Source organism: Leucoraja erinacea, chromosome 19 (assembly GCF_028641065.1).
Source record: "Leucoraja erinacea ecotype New England chromosome 19, Leri_hhj_1, whole genome shotgun sequence".
In the NCBI taxonomy this organism is placed as follows: domain Eukaryota; kingdom Metazoa; phylum Chordata; class Chondrichthyes; order Rajiformes; family Rajidae; genus Leucoraja; species Leucoraja erinaceus.
The window spans coordinates 32970901-32990969 of record NC_073395.1 but is presented as its reverse complement, the minus strand read 5'-3'; the positions used below and the strand labels follow the sequence as shown (position 1 = coordinate 32990969).

The window sequence follows — 20069 nt, the reverse complement described above, 5'->3', positions numbered from 1 at the left end:
GTGGAAATGTCCCCGGGGAGGAAATGTTAGAGGCTTTAAGCTGGAAGGGGCAAAGTTTAAAGTAGAAGTGTGGGGCAGGTTTTTTTACACTGAGGGGGGTGAGTGGCTGGGACATGCTTCCAGAGAGGTGGTGATGGAGGCGAACACAGGAGAGTCATTTAAGAGGCTTTTTGACAGGCATATAGTTACATGGGAATGGAGGCATATGAATCGTATGAAGGCAAATAACATTAATTTATCTTTGCATCATGTTTGGCATGGATATTGTGGGCTAATGAGCCTGTGCCTGTGCTGTACTTTTCTATGTTCTATATTCTATATGTTCTATTGCTGACCCAACTATCCCACACCAGGTAGGTATGTTGCAAAGCCTACCTGAAGCGTCGCTGAAAATCTGTCGCTGCGGGTGTGCGCGATTTTGGCGCCGTTTAGAGGGGGCGGGTTTAAAACGCGATTTTCCCTAGGCTGTTCCAATCGAGGATGTTCAGCCTAGTTAATTATTAACGGAAAATCGCTGGAATATTCCGTCGCTTTAGCTATTATTAGTTTTAAAGGCTTTATATAATTGTTGTAGTAGTTTAAAAATTAACCTCTAAACCCGCGACCACCGGCAACCGGCAGGGTCTCATACAGCAGACAACAGAAGGTAGGCTGTTTATTTTTACATTAAAAAGGGCTTCTTAAGATCCCTTTATACAAAGTTTAAAGTTGCGAGTAGCTCATTTTGGGCCCATTATATCCCGCAGTATTTTTCTGGGCATTTGAGGGCACAAATCTAGCGCAATGTGAACGTTCTAAACCAGCGCGTTCACAGGATCCCACTAGAAAGCTGATTTAAATTGACTTTAATTTACAGCAATTGAACACTAAATTCCTTCCATTTGGCCTATAAATTAATGTAAATGAGATTTAAAAATCATGTTTTATTGTGAATTATTTGTGAATATTATTTGGACACAGGCTATTTAAAAATGTTAATCATTTATTAAGAAATAGATAGATGTTTAGATCTAGTAATTGAAGTTTGAAATTAGCTCCAATTGGGTAACTAACTAATTATATGCTTTAATTTCAGGTCATCCAAGTAAGATTGATTTATATTTGTTTCAGAATGCTTCAATCTATGTTAACTGAAAATTTTCATTCAGTTCTCTTAATTTTTAAGAAAGTTATGGGCTTTTGACTGTCCACGATCACAACTTTTTTGTTATGTCCATAGAAAATCAATAGGGAACAAGATGCTAACTTCCGAGTATGAAAATGGCCAAAACCTTTTAAATACTTGAGATATGAAAGTGAATTCGGTGTCAAATTAAACTTCTTTTTATGCTGATGGGATGCTATATGCTATATCTGATGGGATAAATTGCAGACTTGATTTTTAAAATCTCAAAATTTTGTAACATTGCTACACCAGGGACCATTAAAAATCTTGTCAACATTTCATCCTCTGCTTCTTTTTATTTAACAGGTGGCAGACTGGGGTGACATTAAAGTCGGGGGCACTCAAACCTTTACTGTCCTGAAAGGTTTGAGGGCTTTCCAATCATGTCTCTATGAATTACTCCATCCAGGAGTGGAACAGCTTAATGTGGGAACAAAGAAAGAAGCTACTCTTGGATACGTTGGGTGGGAGAGAAGAGGAAAATTGTACTTGAATGTATCGTTCTCTTACATTTAGTTTCACCAAAACTGTAATGATATAGTATTTTAAGTTACACTTGAATCATTTCAGATCTTGGAGAAGGCCCCTATATGTTCATAAACTACATGTGGAATGACACAGTTATTGCAAGCAACAGGATCAATGGGAGCATTTTACCTTTGCAAATCGACAATGCTGGAGAGAACAATTTGATGAATTTCATGATTACACCTGGACTGTACAAAACAAAACAATCAGGTGAGCATTTTTCAAATTCAATTAGAAAAATGCAATGGATGGCCAAATGATTTAGTATATTTCTTGTCAAATATATGAGTATGAAATACATCGCCTTTGCTCTGGTATAAGTATTCAACAAGGTAGAAGGTCTTTATTTTTAGTTATTGTGGATAAAAATGGCTGATGAATCTATTTGCAGTTCCCCATTTGGCATCATTGTGTCCTAATGGACACGCTTCATCCAGTTCTTCTTCGTTTTAGTTCTAGATGATGTTGGCTTCTTTTTGTTTTTAACTAATTGGAAATAGCTTTAATACAGAAAGAGTAAATGCTGGGAAAGCACAGGAAGCCAGGCATTTTTGTTCAGACATCTTCACTTCCCGACCAACAGCATAACCTTCTTCAGCATTTTATGTTTTTATTTCCGATTTCCAGCAGCATTTTTGATTTTTAATAATTGTCATATAGCATGGAAACAGACCCTTTGGCCCAACTTGTCCATGCCGAACAAAATACCCTATCTAAGTTAGTCCTACTTTGGCCCATTCTACCAAAGCCTTTTCTATCCATGTAGTTGTCCCCAAATGATGTTATAGCATCTGCCTTAACTACTTTCTTTGGCAGCAAATTTACTCCGATAGTTTCTATTAAATCTGCCCCTCACTTTAAATTTATGCCCTCTGGTTCTTGATTCCCCAACCCTGGGTAAAAGACTCTGTGCAATCACCCTGTCTATTCCTTCACAATGTTTTACACCTCTATAAGATCACACCTCAGCCTCCTGCACTCCAAGGAATAAAGCCGTAGCCTGCTCAACATCTCCCAATAGCTCAGGCCCCGAAGACCTGGCAACATCCTTGTAAATCCTCTCTGCACTGTTTCCAGGTTAATGACATCCTTCCAAAAGCAGGAACTGAAACCTGAACACAGCACTTCTAGATGTGGCCTCGGCAATTTCTTGTACAAACTGTAATATAACATTCCAACCTCTTATTTCAATACTTTGACTGATGAAGGTTGATGTATCAAAAGGCTTCTTTACCCCCTATCTACTTGTGACGCAATTTTTGGAGAAAAACTTACCCGTATTCCTAGATCAAATGCTCTACAACACTGTCTAATGCCCTGCCATTCATTGTGAAGATCCTGCCTGGTTTGACTTCCTAAAATGTAACACTTATTGCATTAAACTCCAATAGCCATTCCTCAGTCTACTTGCTCAGCTGATCACGATCCTGCTGTAATTTTTGATACTCGTCTCACTTTCTACGATACAAACTACTTTTAGTATCATCTGCGAACTTACTAATCATGCCTTGTATATTCTTATCCACATCATTGATGTAAACCCCAAACAACAATGGGCCCAGCACTGATTCCTGAGACACATCACTAGTCACGTCTCCAGTCTGAAAAACACCCTTTCACCACCACCCTCTGCTTCCTTCCATGGCCAATTCTGTATTCAGTCAACTGGATCTCCCTGGATCCCTTGCGATCTAATCTCCCAAAGCCTTATCAAAGCCCTTGCTTAAGACCGTATGGACAACATCTACGACCATGTACGTGTAACCTTTTTAGTTACTTCTTCAAAGAATTCAATCAAATTCATAAAGGCCTGTCCCACTTACGCGACTTTTTCGGCGACTGCCAGCACCTGTCATAGGTCGTTACAGGTCGCCGAAAATGTTCAACATGTTGTCTGGTCTTCAGAAGAGTGCGGATCTCCCTGGTCATTAGCCACACAACATTAGCCATGCTCCAGTCATCTGGCACCTCACCTGTGTCTAAAGATGATTTATATCTCAGCCAGTGCTCCTGTAATTTCTTCTCGAGCCGTCCATGGTGTCCTTTTGATCTACCTGATCAGGCCAGGGAGATTCATGTACCTTCATACGCCTTAGGACATCCAGCACCCACTTCACCATAATTCTGTAAGACATCTCCGTTAACTGTTCCAAGTTCCTTCGCCTTCATGTTTTCCCCATTGTAAAAACTGAGGAGAAATACTCATTGAAAACCTTGCTCATCCCCTGGGGGTCCACACTTAGAAGACTGCTTTGCTTTGTGAGGGGCCCGGTTCTCTCTCTGGTTACTCTCTTTCCCTTAATGTACTTTGGATGCTCCTTAAATTTATCTGACAGAACTATCTCTTGCCCACTATACACCCTCCTAACTTCCATCTTGAGTACGCTCCTCAGTCTCTTAAACCACTCCAAGGATACATTTGGTATCAGCTGCCTTTACATGGCCAATGTCTTGTTCTTTTTTTCTGACCATTTCTCTCAGCATCCAGGTTTTCTTACTTCCAGTTGCCTTGCCCTTCGATCTAATTTTGCAACAGGAAGATGAAATTTCAGTTAAGACATCTCTAGTGGACTTGCTCCACAGTATGCAGGGAGCAGATGGGAAAGTGGGACAACATGAAGTTGGTATGGTTGATGCGGACTCGATGGGCCAAAGGGCCTGTTTCCTAACTGTATCTCGAAAAGAAACTAAAGGTCTCTGGTCATGATCTAAACACATGGAGAAAATGAAATATTTTTGCTGAAATGATAAAGCCTTTTTAACAGTGAGTGAATGTAGTTGAAGGGTATTTTTTTTCATTCCAGTGAATCTGTGTTTAAGATTCCATGTACTGCAGCCTCACAAAATTCAAAACTGGCAAACAGCCAAGTAAGAGATACAGCCACTGGATAATTTGGATTAAGTCTCCTGTATATTTTTTTCTATTCAGCCATTTTTGCGGTGGTAAATCCTATTAAAGGTTAATGCACAGAATATTACCCAGAGATTGTTATTCAGCAGGATGTGACATTTTATGTAATGCCCATATCTGGACAAGAAAATTAATAGTTATATATTGCAATCATATAACAATTTAAATATGTTATTGCAAGAGTTCTAAGTAGAAGTCATGGAAATGCTCATCCCCATAACAGCTTCATGCTGTGTTCATACATAACTATTAAAGTTGAAGCTAAACTATGAAAGCTAAATAGTTTAATAAGTTAAGTAGCAGTTTTTGTACAGCATGAGGGAATAGGTGTAACTGTGGAGCTGAGCACAGATTTGCAATGGCGGTGTGGGAGTGTGAGATCGCACCTTCATCCTTCATGCCAGCTGCCCAACAAAAATGGCAGATTGAAAGTGATTTAATTTCAATCTCCTTGTTTACTTCAGAGCTGACCTTCACTCAGCTCTTGGTAAACATTAAAGATGTAACCGATAGTTGGATGTCATAAAATAAAGTGCTGCTCATTAATGAAAGCACGTGTACGCAGACTGTGATAACTAAGTCCATTAGGTGTCTATCCCCAGTGTTGGTGCCTACAGTGCACTGGATTCCTCTATCCCAATCAGGATAAAGTTGTCAATCCCTTCCTCAGCGGTTGGGTTGCTGCCTTGCAGTGCCAGAGACCCGGGTTCAATCCTGACTACATTGGCACAATGGCAGGCAGTGACTAGTGGGGTACCGCAAGGCTCAGTGCTGGGACCCCAGCTATTTACAATATATATTAATGATCTGGATGAGGGAATTGAAGGCAATATCTCCAAGTTTGCGGATGACACTAAGCTGGGGGGCAGTGTTAGCTGTGAGGAGGATGCTAGGAGACTGCAAGGTGACTTGGATAGGCTGGGTGAGTGGGCAAATGTTTGGCAGATGCAGTATAATGTGTATAAATGTGAGGTTATCCATTTTGGTGGCAAATACGGGAAAGCAGACTATTATCTAAATGGTGGCCGATTGGGAAAGGGGGAGATGTAGCGAGACCTGGGTGTCATGGTACACCAGTCATTGAAGGTAGGCATGCAGGTGCAGCAGGCAGTAAAGAAAGCGAATGGTATGTTAGCTTTCATTGCAAAAGGATTTGAATATAGGAGCAGGGAGGTTCTACTGCAGTTGTACAGGGTCTTGGTGAGACCACACCTGGAGTATTGCGTACAGTTTTGGTCTCCAAATCTGAGGAAGGACATTATTGCCATAGAGGGAGTGCAGAGACGGTTCACCAGACTGATTCCTGGGATGGCAGGACTGTCTTATGAAGAAAGACTGGATAGACTTGGTTTATACTCTCTAGAATTTAGGAGATTGAGAGGGGATCTTATAGAAACTTACAAAATTCTTAAGGGGATGGACAGGCTAGATGCAGGAAGATTGTTCCCGATGTTAGGGAAGTCCAGGACAAGGGGTCACAGCTTAAGGATAAGGAGGAAATCCTTTAAAACCGAGATGAGAAGAACTTTTTCACACAGAGAGTGGTGAATCTCTGGAACTCTCTGCCACAGAGGGTAGTTGAGGCCAGTTCATTGGCTATATTTAAGAGGGAGTTAGATGTGGCCCTTGTGGCTAAGGGGATCAGGGGGTATGGAGAGAAGGCAGGTACGGGATACTGAGTTGGATGATCAGCCATGATCATATTGAATGGCTGTGCAGGCTCGAAGGGCAGAATGGCCTACTCTTGCACCTAATTTCTATGTTTCTATTCTCCCCATGACCTGCATTGGTTTTCTCCAAAGATAGACACAAAATGTTGGAGAAACTCGGGCAGCGTATCTGGAGAGAAGGAATGGGTGACGATTTGGGTCGATATCCTTCTTCAGACCCTTTTCTCCTGTTTCCTCCCACACTCCAAAAATGTACACGTATGTAGGCTAATTGGCTTGGTTAAGTTGTAAATTGTCCCTCATGTGTAGGATAGCACTAGTATGTAGGAATCGCTGGTCGGTGGGCTGAAGGGACTGTTTCTGCGCTGTATCTCTAAACTAAACTAAGATTTGTCACGAGCTTGACATTAACCTCAATAGAAAAAACAACCACAGAGGTCAAAAATCAAAAATGGACAATGTTTATTATTGCAAACTTTCAGTAATTCTGAAAACTGGAAATTTGGATGCCCTCGAATTTTTTGGAATGGAGTGAATTGTTCAGAATCTGCAAAAACATTTCAAATGTTTTAGCACTCCACATCACCCTCCACTCCTAAGATCTGCCACCTCATCTTTACACAGAATACATGTTATGAAAACATTCAATCAGATGATTTAATTATCTTATTTGGAAAGTGGATTTTGATATGTTTAGGAAGGAACTGTAGATGCTGGTTTACAATGAAGATACATAAAATGCTGGAGTAACTCAGCGGGACAGGCAGCATCTCTGGATAGAAGGAATGGGCAACATTTTGTGTCGAGACCCTTCTGATATGTGACAGTTTATCCAAAGAATATACTTCATATACAATGCATTCAGAAAGTATTTAGACCCCTTCGCTTTTCCACATTTTGTTACGTTACAGCCTTATTCTAAAATGGATTAATTTAAATAAAAATCATCAATCTCATAATAAAAAAGTGAAAACAGGTGTTTAGATATTTTTGCAAAGTAATTAAAAATAAATAACTGAAATATAGTATTTACATAAGTATTCAGACCCCTTACTCAGTACTTTGTTGAGGCACCTTTGGCAGCGGTTACAGCTTCAAGTCTTCTTGGGTATGACGCTACAAGCTTGGCACACCTGTATTTGGGTAATTTCTCCCATTTTTCTCTGCAGATCCTCTCAAGCTCTGTTAGCTTGGATGGGGAGCTTTGATGCACAACTATTTTCAGGTCCCTCCAGAGATATTCGATCGGGTTCGTCCGGGCTCTGGCTGGGCCACTCAAGGACATTCACACACTTGACACCAAGCCACTCCTGCGTTGTCTTGGCTGTGTGCTTACGGTCGTTGTCCTGTTGGAAGGTGAACCTCTGCCCCAGTCTGAGGTCCAGAACGCTCTGGAGCAGGTTTTCATCAAGGATCTCTCTGTACTTTGCTCCGTTCATCTTTCCCTCGATCCCGACTAGTCTCTCAGTTCCTGCCGCTGAAAAACATCCCCACAGCATGATGCTGCCACCACCATGCTTCACCGTAGATGTGGCATTGGCCAGGTGATGAGCGGTGCCTGGTTTCCACCAGACGTGACACTTGGCATTCAGGCCAAAGAGTTCAATCTTGGTTTCATCAGACCAGAGAATCTTGTTTAGGTACCTTTTGGCAAACTCCAAGCGGGCTGTCATGTGCCTTTTACTGAGGGGTGGCTTCTGTCTGGCCACTCTACCATAAAGACCTGATTGGTGGAGTGCTGCAGATATAGTCTGGGAAGTTTCTCCCATCTCCACAAAGGAACTCTGGAGCTCTGTCAGAGTGACCATTGGGTTCTTGGTCACCTCCCTGACCAAGGCCCTTCTCCCCCGATTGCTCAGTTGGCCGGGCAGCCAACTCTATGAAGAGTCCTGGTGGTTTCAAAGTTCTTCCATTTAAGAATGACAGAGGCCACTGTGTTCTTTGGGACCTGCAATGCTGCAGAAATTGTTTTATACCCTTCCCCATATCTGTGTCTCGACACAATCCTGTCTCGGAGGTCGTTTTGTTATGAAGACAATTCCTTTGTCTTCATGGTTTGGTTTTTGCTCTGACATACACTGTCAACTGTGGGACATATAGACAGGTGTGTGCCTATCCAAATCATGTACAATCAATTTAATTTACCACTGGTGGACTCCAATCAAGTTGTAGAAACATCTCAAGGATAATCAATGGAAACAGGATGCACCGAAGCTCAATTTTGAATGTCATAGCAAAGGGTCTGAACACTTATGTAAAATTTCAGTTATTTCTTTTTAATTACTTTGCAAAAATTTCTAAACACCTGTTTTCACTTTTTTATGATGAGGTATTGTGTGTTGATTGATGATAAAAAAATGTTTTTAATCCATTTTAGAATAAGGCTGTACAGTAATAAAATATGAAAAAAGTGAAGGGGTTTGAATACCTTCTGAAAGCACTGTATTAGCCTTATCTTGAAAAACATTTGACTGTTGAGTTTGATTTTGACGTAAATGTGTATAGTTTTGAGCTGATTTATCGGATCAGGTGAAGTTAACTCTTTTCTGCATCAAGCAAAGAAAAAATAAAGTGACGCATCATAAATACAGACATAGGGAGGGGAGAACCTCTTTCTACCATAAAGAATGAAACCTGACTGTTCTTGCTTTGCACAGATATGACATGGTGTTGAGTCCAATGTTTTTTTGTTACATTATTTCTACAATCTTATTATCGCCAGATAAGGGCAGTTTCAGAAGATTAGCTGGTGATAAAAACATAATAAAAGAAGGCCATATATTCACTTGTTTAAACATCTCGATTGAAGTTACAAGTTGTGGCTAATAGGCTATTTGAAGGTTTATGATGTCATAAGTGATGAGAGCAGAATTAGACCATTCGGCCCATCAAGTCTGCTCTGCCATTCAATCATGGCTGATCTCTCTCTCTCTCTCCCCTAACCCCATTCTCCTGCCTTCTCCCCATAACCCCTGACATCCATACGAATCAAGAATCTATCTCTGCCTTAAAAATATTCATCGACTAGGCTTCCACAGCTTTGTCGAAAAGAATTCCAGAGATTCACCACCTTCTGACTAAAGAAATTCCTCCCCATCCTCCTAAAGGAATGTCCTTTAATTCTGAGGCTATGACCTCTAGTCTTAGACTTTCCAGCCAGTGGAAACATCCTCTCCACATCCATTCTATCCAAGCCTTTCACTATTCAGTACATTTCAATGAGGTCCCCCCTCATTTTACTAATCTCAAGCGAGTACAGGCCCAGTGCCATCAAATGCTCATCATATGTTATTAAATGTCATTAAAATTGACAGCCTATAAACTGTAATTAGTGATATTGTTTTCTTTTTCACATTTCACATTTCTAGCTTTACGGAACTTTATTATTGTGATCCATTTAAAAAAAACCCTCCCATCATATTGGGAAGCCAAATTTAAAATTATTGCATCTTCTAGAATAGCAAATTAATCTTGTATTTATTCAGTCAATAAGAAGCATTTCTGTGGTTAAATATAACAAACAATTTTAAGTAGGTTGGCTTTCAACCAGGAGAACATGAAGAAAATATTGAACTAAAAAGAAACTGATAGTAAAGCAAGATTCAAAAATTGAAATGGCACAGCATTTAGCTGGTGTAAGCATTAATAACATCAGATACCACTGTCTTATTTATCATTTTTGACTCTAGAGTCATGCAGTTAATTTCTCTAATGCATTGATGATTCTTGGACCATTCTTAAGTGTTCGTTTGGCAGCTGTTGGTAATTTATCTGTGCCAGATGCTGTTTTATCAATTGGGGTTTGCGATTCTACAAACATTATAAGATCTCTCTCAGATATTTCGTCGAACCCATTGATAAAACTATCTTGAAAGATTTTCCTCTATGTAAGTGATATGATTGTATTTGGTTAACATATATATTTTGCTTGGTTGTACTTACATGGAGCCCTAGAGAAAACAAAACGCTTTTATCAATTTTTATATCCAAGTTGAACGTGTAACGGTACTCTAGCTGCAGGATATTTACATTTCAATGCTAGACCCTAAACCGTTTTGCATGGTATTTTGAACAATTTTAACCTAATTTTATGGTTGAGCAGCCAGAAATTGATTTATATATTGTTGTAATGTTACAGGATTGCCTGTTGTTTCCCTTGAGTCTGCTGAAAGACCAAATTACTTCATACACATTGGTGAAAGTGATAATCTACGCTTGGAGCAATGGGAAGACAACCAACATTTCCATGAAGCTGCTTCATTCATTCATCACCAAAGCAACTGGATCCCAGGCTATAGCACGTTTGAATTATACAGCAGGAAGGGATATTTCATCTCGCTGACAACATCAGCTGTTAAAGTAGTTCAATATGAGTATTCAGAATCATTTAGGCTCTCAAGTAGCTTCAGGGTTGAAGGTAAGTGACCACGGGCATATAAAACTTCCTGAAACAAAACTAACTTGAAAAAGGCCTTAATATCAGTGATGGGATAACTCTATTTGTGGAAAATGTCCCAATGTTTAAATGTGCCTATTTTATGGAATGAAGTAGTCATATCGTGTAGTTACATTTTTTCAAGGAACACTACCTCAGGATACTTTGCTGTTTTGAGTAATTGTAATAAATATAAATGCCATTTGGGTTTCTTCATGAATGTCCTATAATGTCTAAAACGTGTCCTATAATTAGTTTTGTTTTGGTTTAGTTTAGATATACAGCGCGGAAACGGGCCCTTCGGCCCACCGGGTCCACGCCAACCCGCGATCCCCGCACATCAACACTATCCTACCTGTATAGGGACTTTTTTACATTTACCAAGCCAATTAACCTATAAACCTGTACGTCTTTAGAGTGTGGGAGGAAACCGAAGATCTCGGAGAAAATCCACGCAGGTCACGGGGAGAACGTACAAACTCTGTGCAGACAGCACCCGTAGTCGGGATCGAACCCGGGCCTCCAGGGCTGCATTCGCTGTAAGGCAGCAACTCTTCCGCAGCGCCACTGTTACCGCTTTACTGTCCCCTTTACTGGTATCATGAATCCCAATAATATTTCACTCATGACATTCACGTTAAAATATGCCGGTATTGTACGATTCAAAATAACCGTATCCCTTTTGTTTGAGTAATTCCGAAAATGGTTTCTGATGTTACTATAATAATAATAATAATAATCAACTTTATTACGGACGCAAGGTCCAGACAAGGGGCAACATTACATTAAAAATTGCATATCAAATATCATAAATATATATAAAATCATGGTATCACATAAAAACATCATAATTTATATTTAACAAAAAACCTACAATACTTAAGTTAAAAATCCAGATTTAAAAGATGATCAATGTCCTACAACGAGACAACGATACCAGTGTCTTCACAACTGGGATTCATAGCGTGTAGTGCTAACCCTTATATTTGTCAAGACCACAAATAAGCACATTTTTATAGTCATTTATCCTGCAAATGAATTTATACATGTGGTGTCTTAGGATAGCTTCTAAAGTACTGACTCCTGCAGCCACAAACATATTACTGGCACTACACCATCTAGGTTGCCTTAGCAGTGTTCTCATGGCATCGTTATATGCCACCTTTAGTCTCTGCATACTTGTCTTTAAATAGTTCGACCACAGGTGCGCAGTGTAGAGGGGTGTGCAGTAATTTCTAAATAGCGACATCTTCACCACATCTGCACACGCACCAGATTTACGCAAGAGGATATTTGCCTGTACATACAGCATGCGCCGTTGCCTATAAGTATCCTCATCATCTGTCATTTGTTCTGTAATAATATGCCCTAGATATTTTATCTTATTACAGACACTAAGATTGTTGTCAGACAATTTATAAACAGGATATTTTAGGCATTTATCCTCTTTGGTTCTACAGATCATAACAACACTCTTACTAACATTATATTTAATGTCATGTTCCACACCATACACGGAACATATAGTAAGGAGCTGCTAGAGACCAGCGCTAGATGGACTAAAGACCACAAGATCATCTGCATACATAATATGGTTCACTAAAATATTACCAATCCCGCACCCAGTGTTACAGGCTTTCAATTGTTTAGACAGGTCATCAATATATAGATTAAAAAGAACTGGGGACAAAATTCCCCCTTGTCTAACACCATCGCTAACCCCAAATGGGGATGAGACCCTATTGCCCCATTTTATTTGCATAGTCTGGTGGGCATACCAGTAGGCCAGAATTCTAACAATGTATTCAGGCACCCCTCTTTGACTCATTTTACCAAACAGCTTTCAGTGATTAACACGGTCAAAGGCTTTGGAAGCATCAATAAAGCACATAAGGATTGAAGAGTTTTTGCCTCTATATTTGTTTACAATCTCCTTTAGGGCATATATGCATAAGTCAGTGCCATGTTTAGCTTTACAGCCAAACTGGTTATCTGTGGAGTTAACAAACTCATTTATTCTATCCAGCAGAACTCTTTCTAAGACTTTTGACAATATGCTGGCTAAAGCTATGGGCCTGTAATTATTTAGGCTGCCTACTTTACCAGCTTTGTCCTTAATGACTGGCACTAACAGGACAGACCACATTGAGTCTGGTAACAAGCCATGAACCATAAAGCCAGTAAAACAAATAGCTAGGAGAGGAGCTATCCTCATACTCGCATACTTAAGATGTTCAGCAGAGATATGATCCAAGCCACTTACTTTGTTAATTGGACAGCTTGTTCATGGCACGATACACCTCATGTGACATAATACCATCGAGTCATTACTCTCAATATTTTTCACCCTGTACAAGACACAGTTGAATAAAGTGCTATAATGTTGTCGCCATAACTCCGCGATATTAGTTGTTCCGGAGATTCCATCTACAGTACATGGTAGAGATGTTTTGCAACTGCTAAGAGCTCTCACTTCCTTCCAAAAATCTGTAGCATTGTTACTTAGCAGCTTCTTAGCCATGGACTCAGCCCTCATAGCTTGCTCATTTTTACAGATGAAGCGAACAGCATACTGATACCTTGCATTAGTGAGCTTCTTGTGTTCAAACACAGGCCCCTGTCTGGGTCTACCTGCCATAGCCCATGATTTGGTGGCTTCATGGGCTTCAGTATGATACTCAGCTACATACTTATTCCAGCCAGGTCTGATGTTATGTGTCTTATTTTTATGCTTGTAGTAGGGCTTACTGCCTACATATAAGGCGCTTACTATATCATTACACATGATATAGCAAACCATACACCCTTGCAATCTTTCATGATATAGCAAACCATACCAGCGACATGGTTGTATCTGAACAAACCTGAACTTAGTCCCCTGTCCTCGCAGTGTTTCCACATTTGCCTATTATCTAGCTGTAGTGGCTAGAGATATCAAACAGAAAACCTGGTGTGGGAAGAATAAATGTGTTGGGGGGAAACTGCAGATGCTGGTTTCAACTGACGATAGACACTAAATGCTGGAGTAACTCGGCGGGACAGGCAGCATCTCCGGAGAGAAGGAATGGGTGATGTTTTGGGTCGAGACCCTTCTTCAGACTAGTCGGGAAAGAGAAATGAGAGATATAGATTGATGTAGAGAGATATAGAACAAACGAAAGAATGAAGCTGGTTGTAGCAACCCCACCTTGCTGCATACCTGATATCAAATATCTCAACACTCATCTATTCATCAGAATTTTTAAATGTTACAAAATCACAAATTAAATACACAATTGAAGCTTCAAAAAAGGCAATATAATATGAACTGGCTGCAGTTAATTTTAGTGCATGTTGTTAGTAATTCCATTAAATGCACTGAACAATAGTGTAATGGAGCAATCACATCAAGTGTATTCTTAGTATTTCTCATCTTACAAATAAAATGTGTGAATTGCATCTGGAAAATGACTTATGAGAAAGAAAATCAAATACCAGTTGTGCTTTAGAAGTGGAAATATTAAACCATCCAATCAGGGGTGAATCACAAACAATTATTGTATTAATATTACATAATGTAATTCACTTAAATTTTTATTTTAAATATAATTTCCAGATCACTTCATTGCTTCATGTAGGTTGTAGCTTAGTGGTGCTAAAGTGCTAAAATCTTGGCTTCTTTCAATGCCCAAAACAATCTTCCGTTTTCCTTTTTTTAAACTTGTATGTACGTTGCCATGTTACAGAGTAATTGGTTGTGTAGAAATTAATCTTCACAAAACTGAAGAGTGAGGCGAGAAACAAAATTATATCTGGTCTTGGTCAGGATTTATTTCCAGCTAATGTCAAAATTCCAGATCATGACATTTCTCTTATTTGGCTTTGGACGCTTTAGACATTCCTAACATTCTGGTCAATGGAAATGGGGTTTAATGGATGACTTGAAACAACATATTTATTTTGTTCCTTACACTTCCTTATCTCTGTATCTTCCCCCTCCCCTGACTCTCAGTCTGAAGAAGGGTCTTGGCCCGAAATGTCACCCATTCCATCTCTCCAGAGATGCTGCCTGTCCCTCTGAGTTACTCCAGCATTTGGTGTCTATCTTCAGTTCCTTCCTATGCATATTTATTTTAATTGTCATTTATCACAAGAAATACCAAATAGTATACAGATATTTCAGTGAATATTTATTTTTAATGTTCTTGTCAGTTTTGATTTCTTTGAGTTATTCTCTACATCCCATCCCTGTGGGAAACAAATTGATAAATAACATTTTGTTCCACCTACGACGTAATAGAGGTTATAAAATAACTGCTGGATTCACATATGGCAAATAGATATTGTCATGTGAAGCACAAGGCTGGGCCTCTTTGCTTTCTTACTGTGGAGCGTTCATTATACCACGTATTTTATAAGGTACAAAAGCAACTAAATAATCCTGAAGCAATGGAATGTAAAAGGAGATGCCTTGCAAGTCAGGGATATTGTACTGAAACTAAAACTACTCAAAGAGAGCCAACCAAAAACTATCAGAACAATGCTCTCTTCAAGCTGTGTTGCTGCATAGATTTAGCCCTCGGTTTTTCCCCATGACCCTCTGCATATAAAGAGTCAGTTAATACCCTAAAGGGGAAAAGGTTGTTCTGTTCACGGAAGTTGCTTGTAACTATATCTTCTAACTGGCACAGCTGTCTACATAGTCGGATAAGGAAAATATTTTAATGTGTCTGTTTCTGAAAGTTCATATTTTTATAGTAATTACATTAATTAACACTAAAAATGCCGAGCAACCATATTTTGTGCATTCATTGTACAATAGTTTTTACTTCTACTGCACAATGTTATGTTTTCCATTTAAACGGAAAGCGCACTGCTGCTAAATGTATTATGTAGATAGAGTTATAAATTTACTTTAAACTTATTATTGAGTCAATTTGTTGATTGTTGGGACATGTTGGTGTCCAAGCATAACTGGCATTAGAAATAAATGTGAGCAAAAGCAGAGTCTGAGACCCATAAGATAGACACAAAATGCTGGAGTAACTCACTGGTTCAGGCAGCATCGATAGAAATAAAACCCATAAGCTTAGCAAAGTAGGGAAAATGTGCAAAAATAATCAAAATCTGCCAAATGTTCTATTATTTGCGATACGAGACGATACAATACGATACGAAATAACTTTATTTATCCCATGAGCTAAATTGGTCTGCCATCAGTCATAAAACACAACACAATACATGAAACATGAAATTAAAGTGCTGAGTAGAAAGTCCAGAATTGGGGATGTGCAAAGATTGGGGAGGGAGGAGGGAGGGGGGGGGAGTCAGTCTACCCCATGACAGAAGGGGAGGAGTTACACAGTTTGATGACCGCAGGGAAAAAGCATCTCCTCTGGCATTTGTTCTGTGCATTAAAATAGGTTTAGACTAACTATCAGTGAAAAACAATGACTACATGAGCAGGTTAAAGTCTGGTGAGTGACTATTACCTCCTGACTCTCCAACGTCTCTCTGCCACTTACAAGAGACATAGCAAGAGTATGATGGGGTACTTTGCACTTGTCTGGATGTGATTGGAGTCCAATTCACTGGATGTATTCAAGAGAGAGTTAGATTTAAGTCTTCGGGCTAACGGAATCAAGGGATATGGGGAAAAGCAGGAACGGGGTACTGACTTTGGATGATCAGCCGAATGGCCTACTGCACCTATTTTCCATGTTTCTATGTTTATATGAGTACATCAACTCTGGAGAAGGTTGAGACCATCAAGCCCATCTGTCCAGTACACTGGATATTAATCTCCTACACCACAAGAGCCCTCTTAATAGCTGCAACGTGCATCATCTACAAAATGTGCTGCAGTCACCCACCTTAGCTACTTTGTCTGCATTGTCCTAACCCATAAAAGTTACTATGAATGAGGACAGGCTCAGCAGGTACATGGGTACACCACTGCCTGCATATTTACATCCATGTCACAAATAATGCTGATTATAGCTGGCCCTTCATCATCACTGGGTCTGAGTGCATTCAAACTCTTGCCCCAGCCCTACTATGTGAGGACCTTCACAAGAAGCAGCAATCTTAAGAAAGTGAATCACCATTAGGCTCAGTTAAGGACAGCTAAGAATGGGCAATAAATGCCTGCCTTGCCAGTCTTGAAAAATGAATTAAAATATCGTTCAAACCAAACTACAATATATTCTCTGGACACAATAACATATTCATTTAAGGAGGCTCTTATCTTGTGTTCTTGTTCTCTGCAAACACCCTCTTGCATGCACACACACACAATGCTTCCCCATTCATTATAGTGTGAAAGACTATAACACCAAGAACATTATAGAACATTCTAGACTTTTGCTTTTTCTCATCCTCTTCGTTCTTTGCTCTGAACATGATACCTTCTCCATACAAACCTCTGCTCTCAGAGGTAGTGAATCTGAAATTATCCGACCCTGTTCAACCTCGTTAGATTTATTTAAGGTGGAGATGGGTAAATATTTGAAAGTCATTGATGAGCATCTTCCATAAAACTAAATGAATGATTCCTTCATTATTTATGGCAAGGCAGAGCAAAGGCGACAGAGGAGCAACCCCTAGACCTGGCCTCAAACACTTTAGATGACTCGAGGCAAAGGACATGTTATTAAAAAGACCATAACTTATTACAGCTTTTTCTGATCCCGCCCTGAATAACACGTTGTGCTCCTCCTCTAGCAGATAACATTATATACGCATCCACAACAGTGGACACTGAGAATAACCAGGCGTGTTGCCATAAAGAATGAAGGAATTGTTCATTTAGTTTTATATAAGATGCCCTTCAACTTGCACAGAAATGCAAGGACCCTCAAATAGTATTTATTCTATTTTCTATATTAAATAGTATTGAATTATGAGGAATATCAAAGAATTCCCTTGCTCTTTTAAGGAGGGTTTCTAAAATAATTCAACCAAGCACCAAAACTGTACTTAATCTTACACCTCGTCCACAATTCTCAATGCTTCTCACGATACAACAAATCTTATATTGAAGTTCTAGTCTCGATTGAGTGTGCTCGCTCTGGCATAGGCTTCGAACCAGCGTGACCTGCCGCTACGATGTTCCAACAAGGATAACCATCTTGTATAATGTTATAATTGCTCAAAAACTCACTAAACTCAGTAGTTCCTGGCAACTTCTGTCCAACAATTCTCCTCTCAGTCTGACCCGAAACATCACCCATTCCTTCACTCCAGAGATGCTGCCTGTCACGCTGAGTTACTCCAACTTTTTGTGTCTATCTTCGGTGTAAACCAGCATCTGAAGTTCCTTCCTAAACACATAAAAGCTAAATCATTGATTGTTGAAACTTACCCCATTTTTTACTTTGTCACCTTTGTTGACCCGATTTTTACCCGTCATTGGGCATCACGGTGGTGCAGCGGTAGATTTGTTGCCTTACAGCGCCAGAGACCCGGGTTTGATCCTGACTACAGGTGCTGGAGTTTGTAAGGTCTCCCCGTGACCAGGTGTATTTTTTCTCCGAGATTTTTGGTTTTCTCCCATACTGCAAAGACGTACAGGTTTGTAGGTTGATTGACAATGTAAAATTGTCCCTAGGGTGCTAATGTACGGCGATTGCTGGTCGGTGCGAGTTCGGTGGGCCGAAGGGCCTGTTTCCGCACTATATCTCTAAACTAAACATTGGAGTAGACAATGGCAGTGGGTTCAGGGGGGGAGAGATTGGAGTGAGACAGGGGAGTGGAGAAGTGGCAGTTTTATGGCAGTGCGTTCGGTGGGGGGGGATTCATATCAGTCTGAAGAAGCGTTTCGGCCCAAAACGTTGCCTTTCCTTCGCTCCATAGATGCTGCTGCACCCGCTGAGTTTCTCCAGCATTTTTGTGTACCTTAAACTAAACATTGACCTAGCTATTGGCACCTGGATCTCAGGCTGGTGGTTGTTTTGAAGCTGGAGTTGTGAGAAATGTAACAAATTACATAATTTAATACATTCCTCTCCATTTAAGCCAGGCCAGCTTTCCGCACAGACTGATAGTAGCATACGGATTTTTTTCCCACTTCATCGACTGGTTACCTCACTTTTGACATGTTCCTGTCTCAGTTCTTGGGGAATTCAAAGTGATGCATTCTAGCGATGTTATTGCGAAGTGGCAGCTAGCGCAACAACGTGTGAGGAAATGAGATTTTCACCCAGGGCACAGGAATTTGATTTACTTTGTAAAAGAATTAATTGATTATTTTGTTAGAGATTCTAAATACAGAAAGGGGACAATATTAACATCGAGGATTTTCTTTCAGAAAGCAGCCTGGTTATACCATACAGAACAATGTGTGAATTTCGATATGAAGCCTGCACCCGTCCTTGCATCAAAACATGCAGCGACCCTCATGCAATAGCCTGCAAGTTTTTATCACCGTAAGTGCATGTATTTTATAAAATGGACAGCTCAGGATTTACTTTATTTCTGCAATTGCTTTATTGTATGAAACATAAAATATGTAACATATTTATCAATATATTATTAACATATTTAGCAATACAAATACAGATTTCTACAACTGATTGAAAGATTAACCTACATGCTGCTACCTACTGATGTATGTAATTTATCTATAATTATTATTCTTGATATTGATCTACAAAACTATCAAATAATTCCAATCCTCTTTAATCTCATATTATGCTGCAGAGACATTCCCAAAATCCAACATGTCCCATTTCCACTGTTCAGATAAATCCTGATCCACCATTTCCTTTGTTTCCATTGTTTGTGCAAGCTCCTCATCGTCTTCTGTATCAAACTCAGCAGCTTATATGAGCACTTGTTCATTCCCCAGCCACTCTTCTACCCTGTTCCCCTCATCCCACCTTTCTCCTCCCCGCCTTCATTTGCATCAAGCTGTTCTTGTGTTTGTGGCTGTGCTTTCCACGTATGCATCAGCTCTCATTCAGCTAAAACTCTGTGCCATCTGGCACTCCACTCGTACCTTGCGTTTTTTTAAGCCACTTCTCACAAATTCTTCCTAAACATTGAGATTAGTCTCCGGCACCCGTGACAACATCCCTACTAAATCTGCCAACAACTTAACCTTATACCCCATCCTAGACGACATGTTAACTAATTGCTCCATCACCTGTAAGGACTGACTTCCTTGCTAATCTGTTCAAATCATTTGCTGCCCTTAAAACTTTCTGGTCATAGTTTTGAGAAGCACCTGCTCGTCTCCAACGTTAATTTCCTTGAATTCCCCAATCTGTATTTATCTTTCCTGCAATTTTCTTGTTTTGCAGTTCAAATTATATATTTGAAAATTAAATAATATTAGAATTGTAGAAGGAGGCCATTTATTATTAGGCCTGTTGCAGCTTT

The 20069-nt window shown here is 39.8% G+C and overlaps 1 protein-coding gene across 3 annotated transcripts in view; it reads left to right on the top strand.

Moving 5' to 3' along the window:
- Nucleotides 1-20069, top strand: part of otogl (otogelin-like) — a 147228-nt gene that overhangs the window by 82501 nt on the left and 44658 nt on the right. For all 3 annotated transcript variants that reach the window (XM_055650780.1, XM_055650779.1, XM_055650778.1), the window contains 3 exons: nt 1736-1903; nt 10413-10691; nt 18997-19114. In XM_055650780.1, the coding sequence (XP_055506755.1) occupies nt 1736-1903; nt 10413-10691; nt 18997-19114 (565 nt within the window). The remainder of the gene's footprint in view (nt 1-1735; nt 1904-10412; nt 10692-18996; nt 19115-20069) is intronic.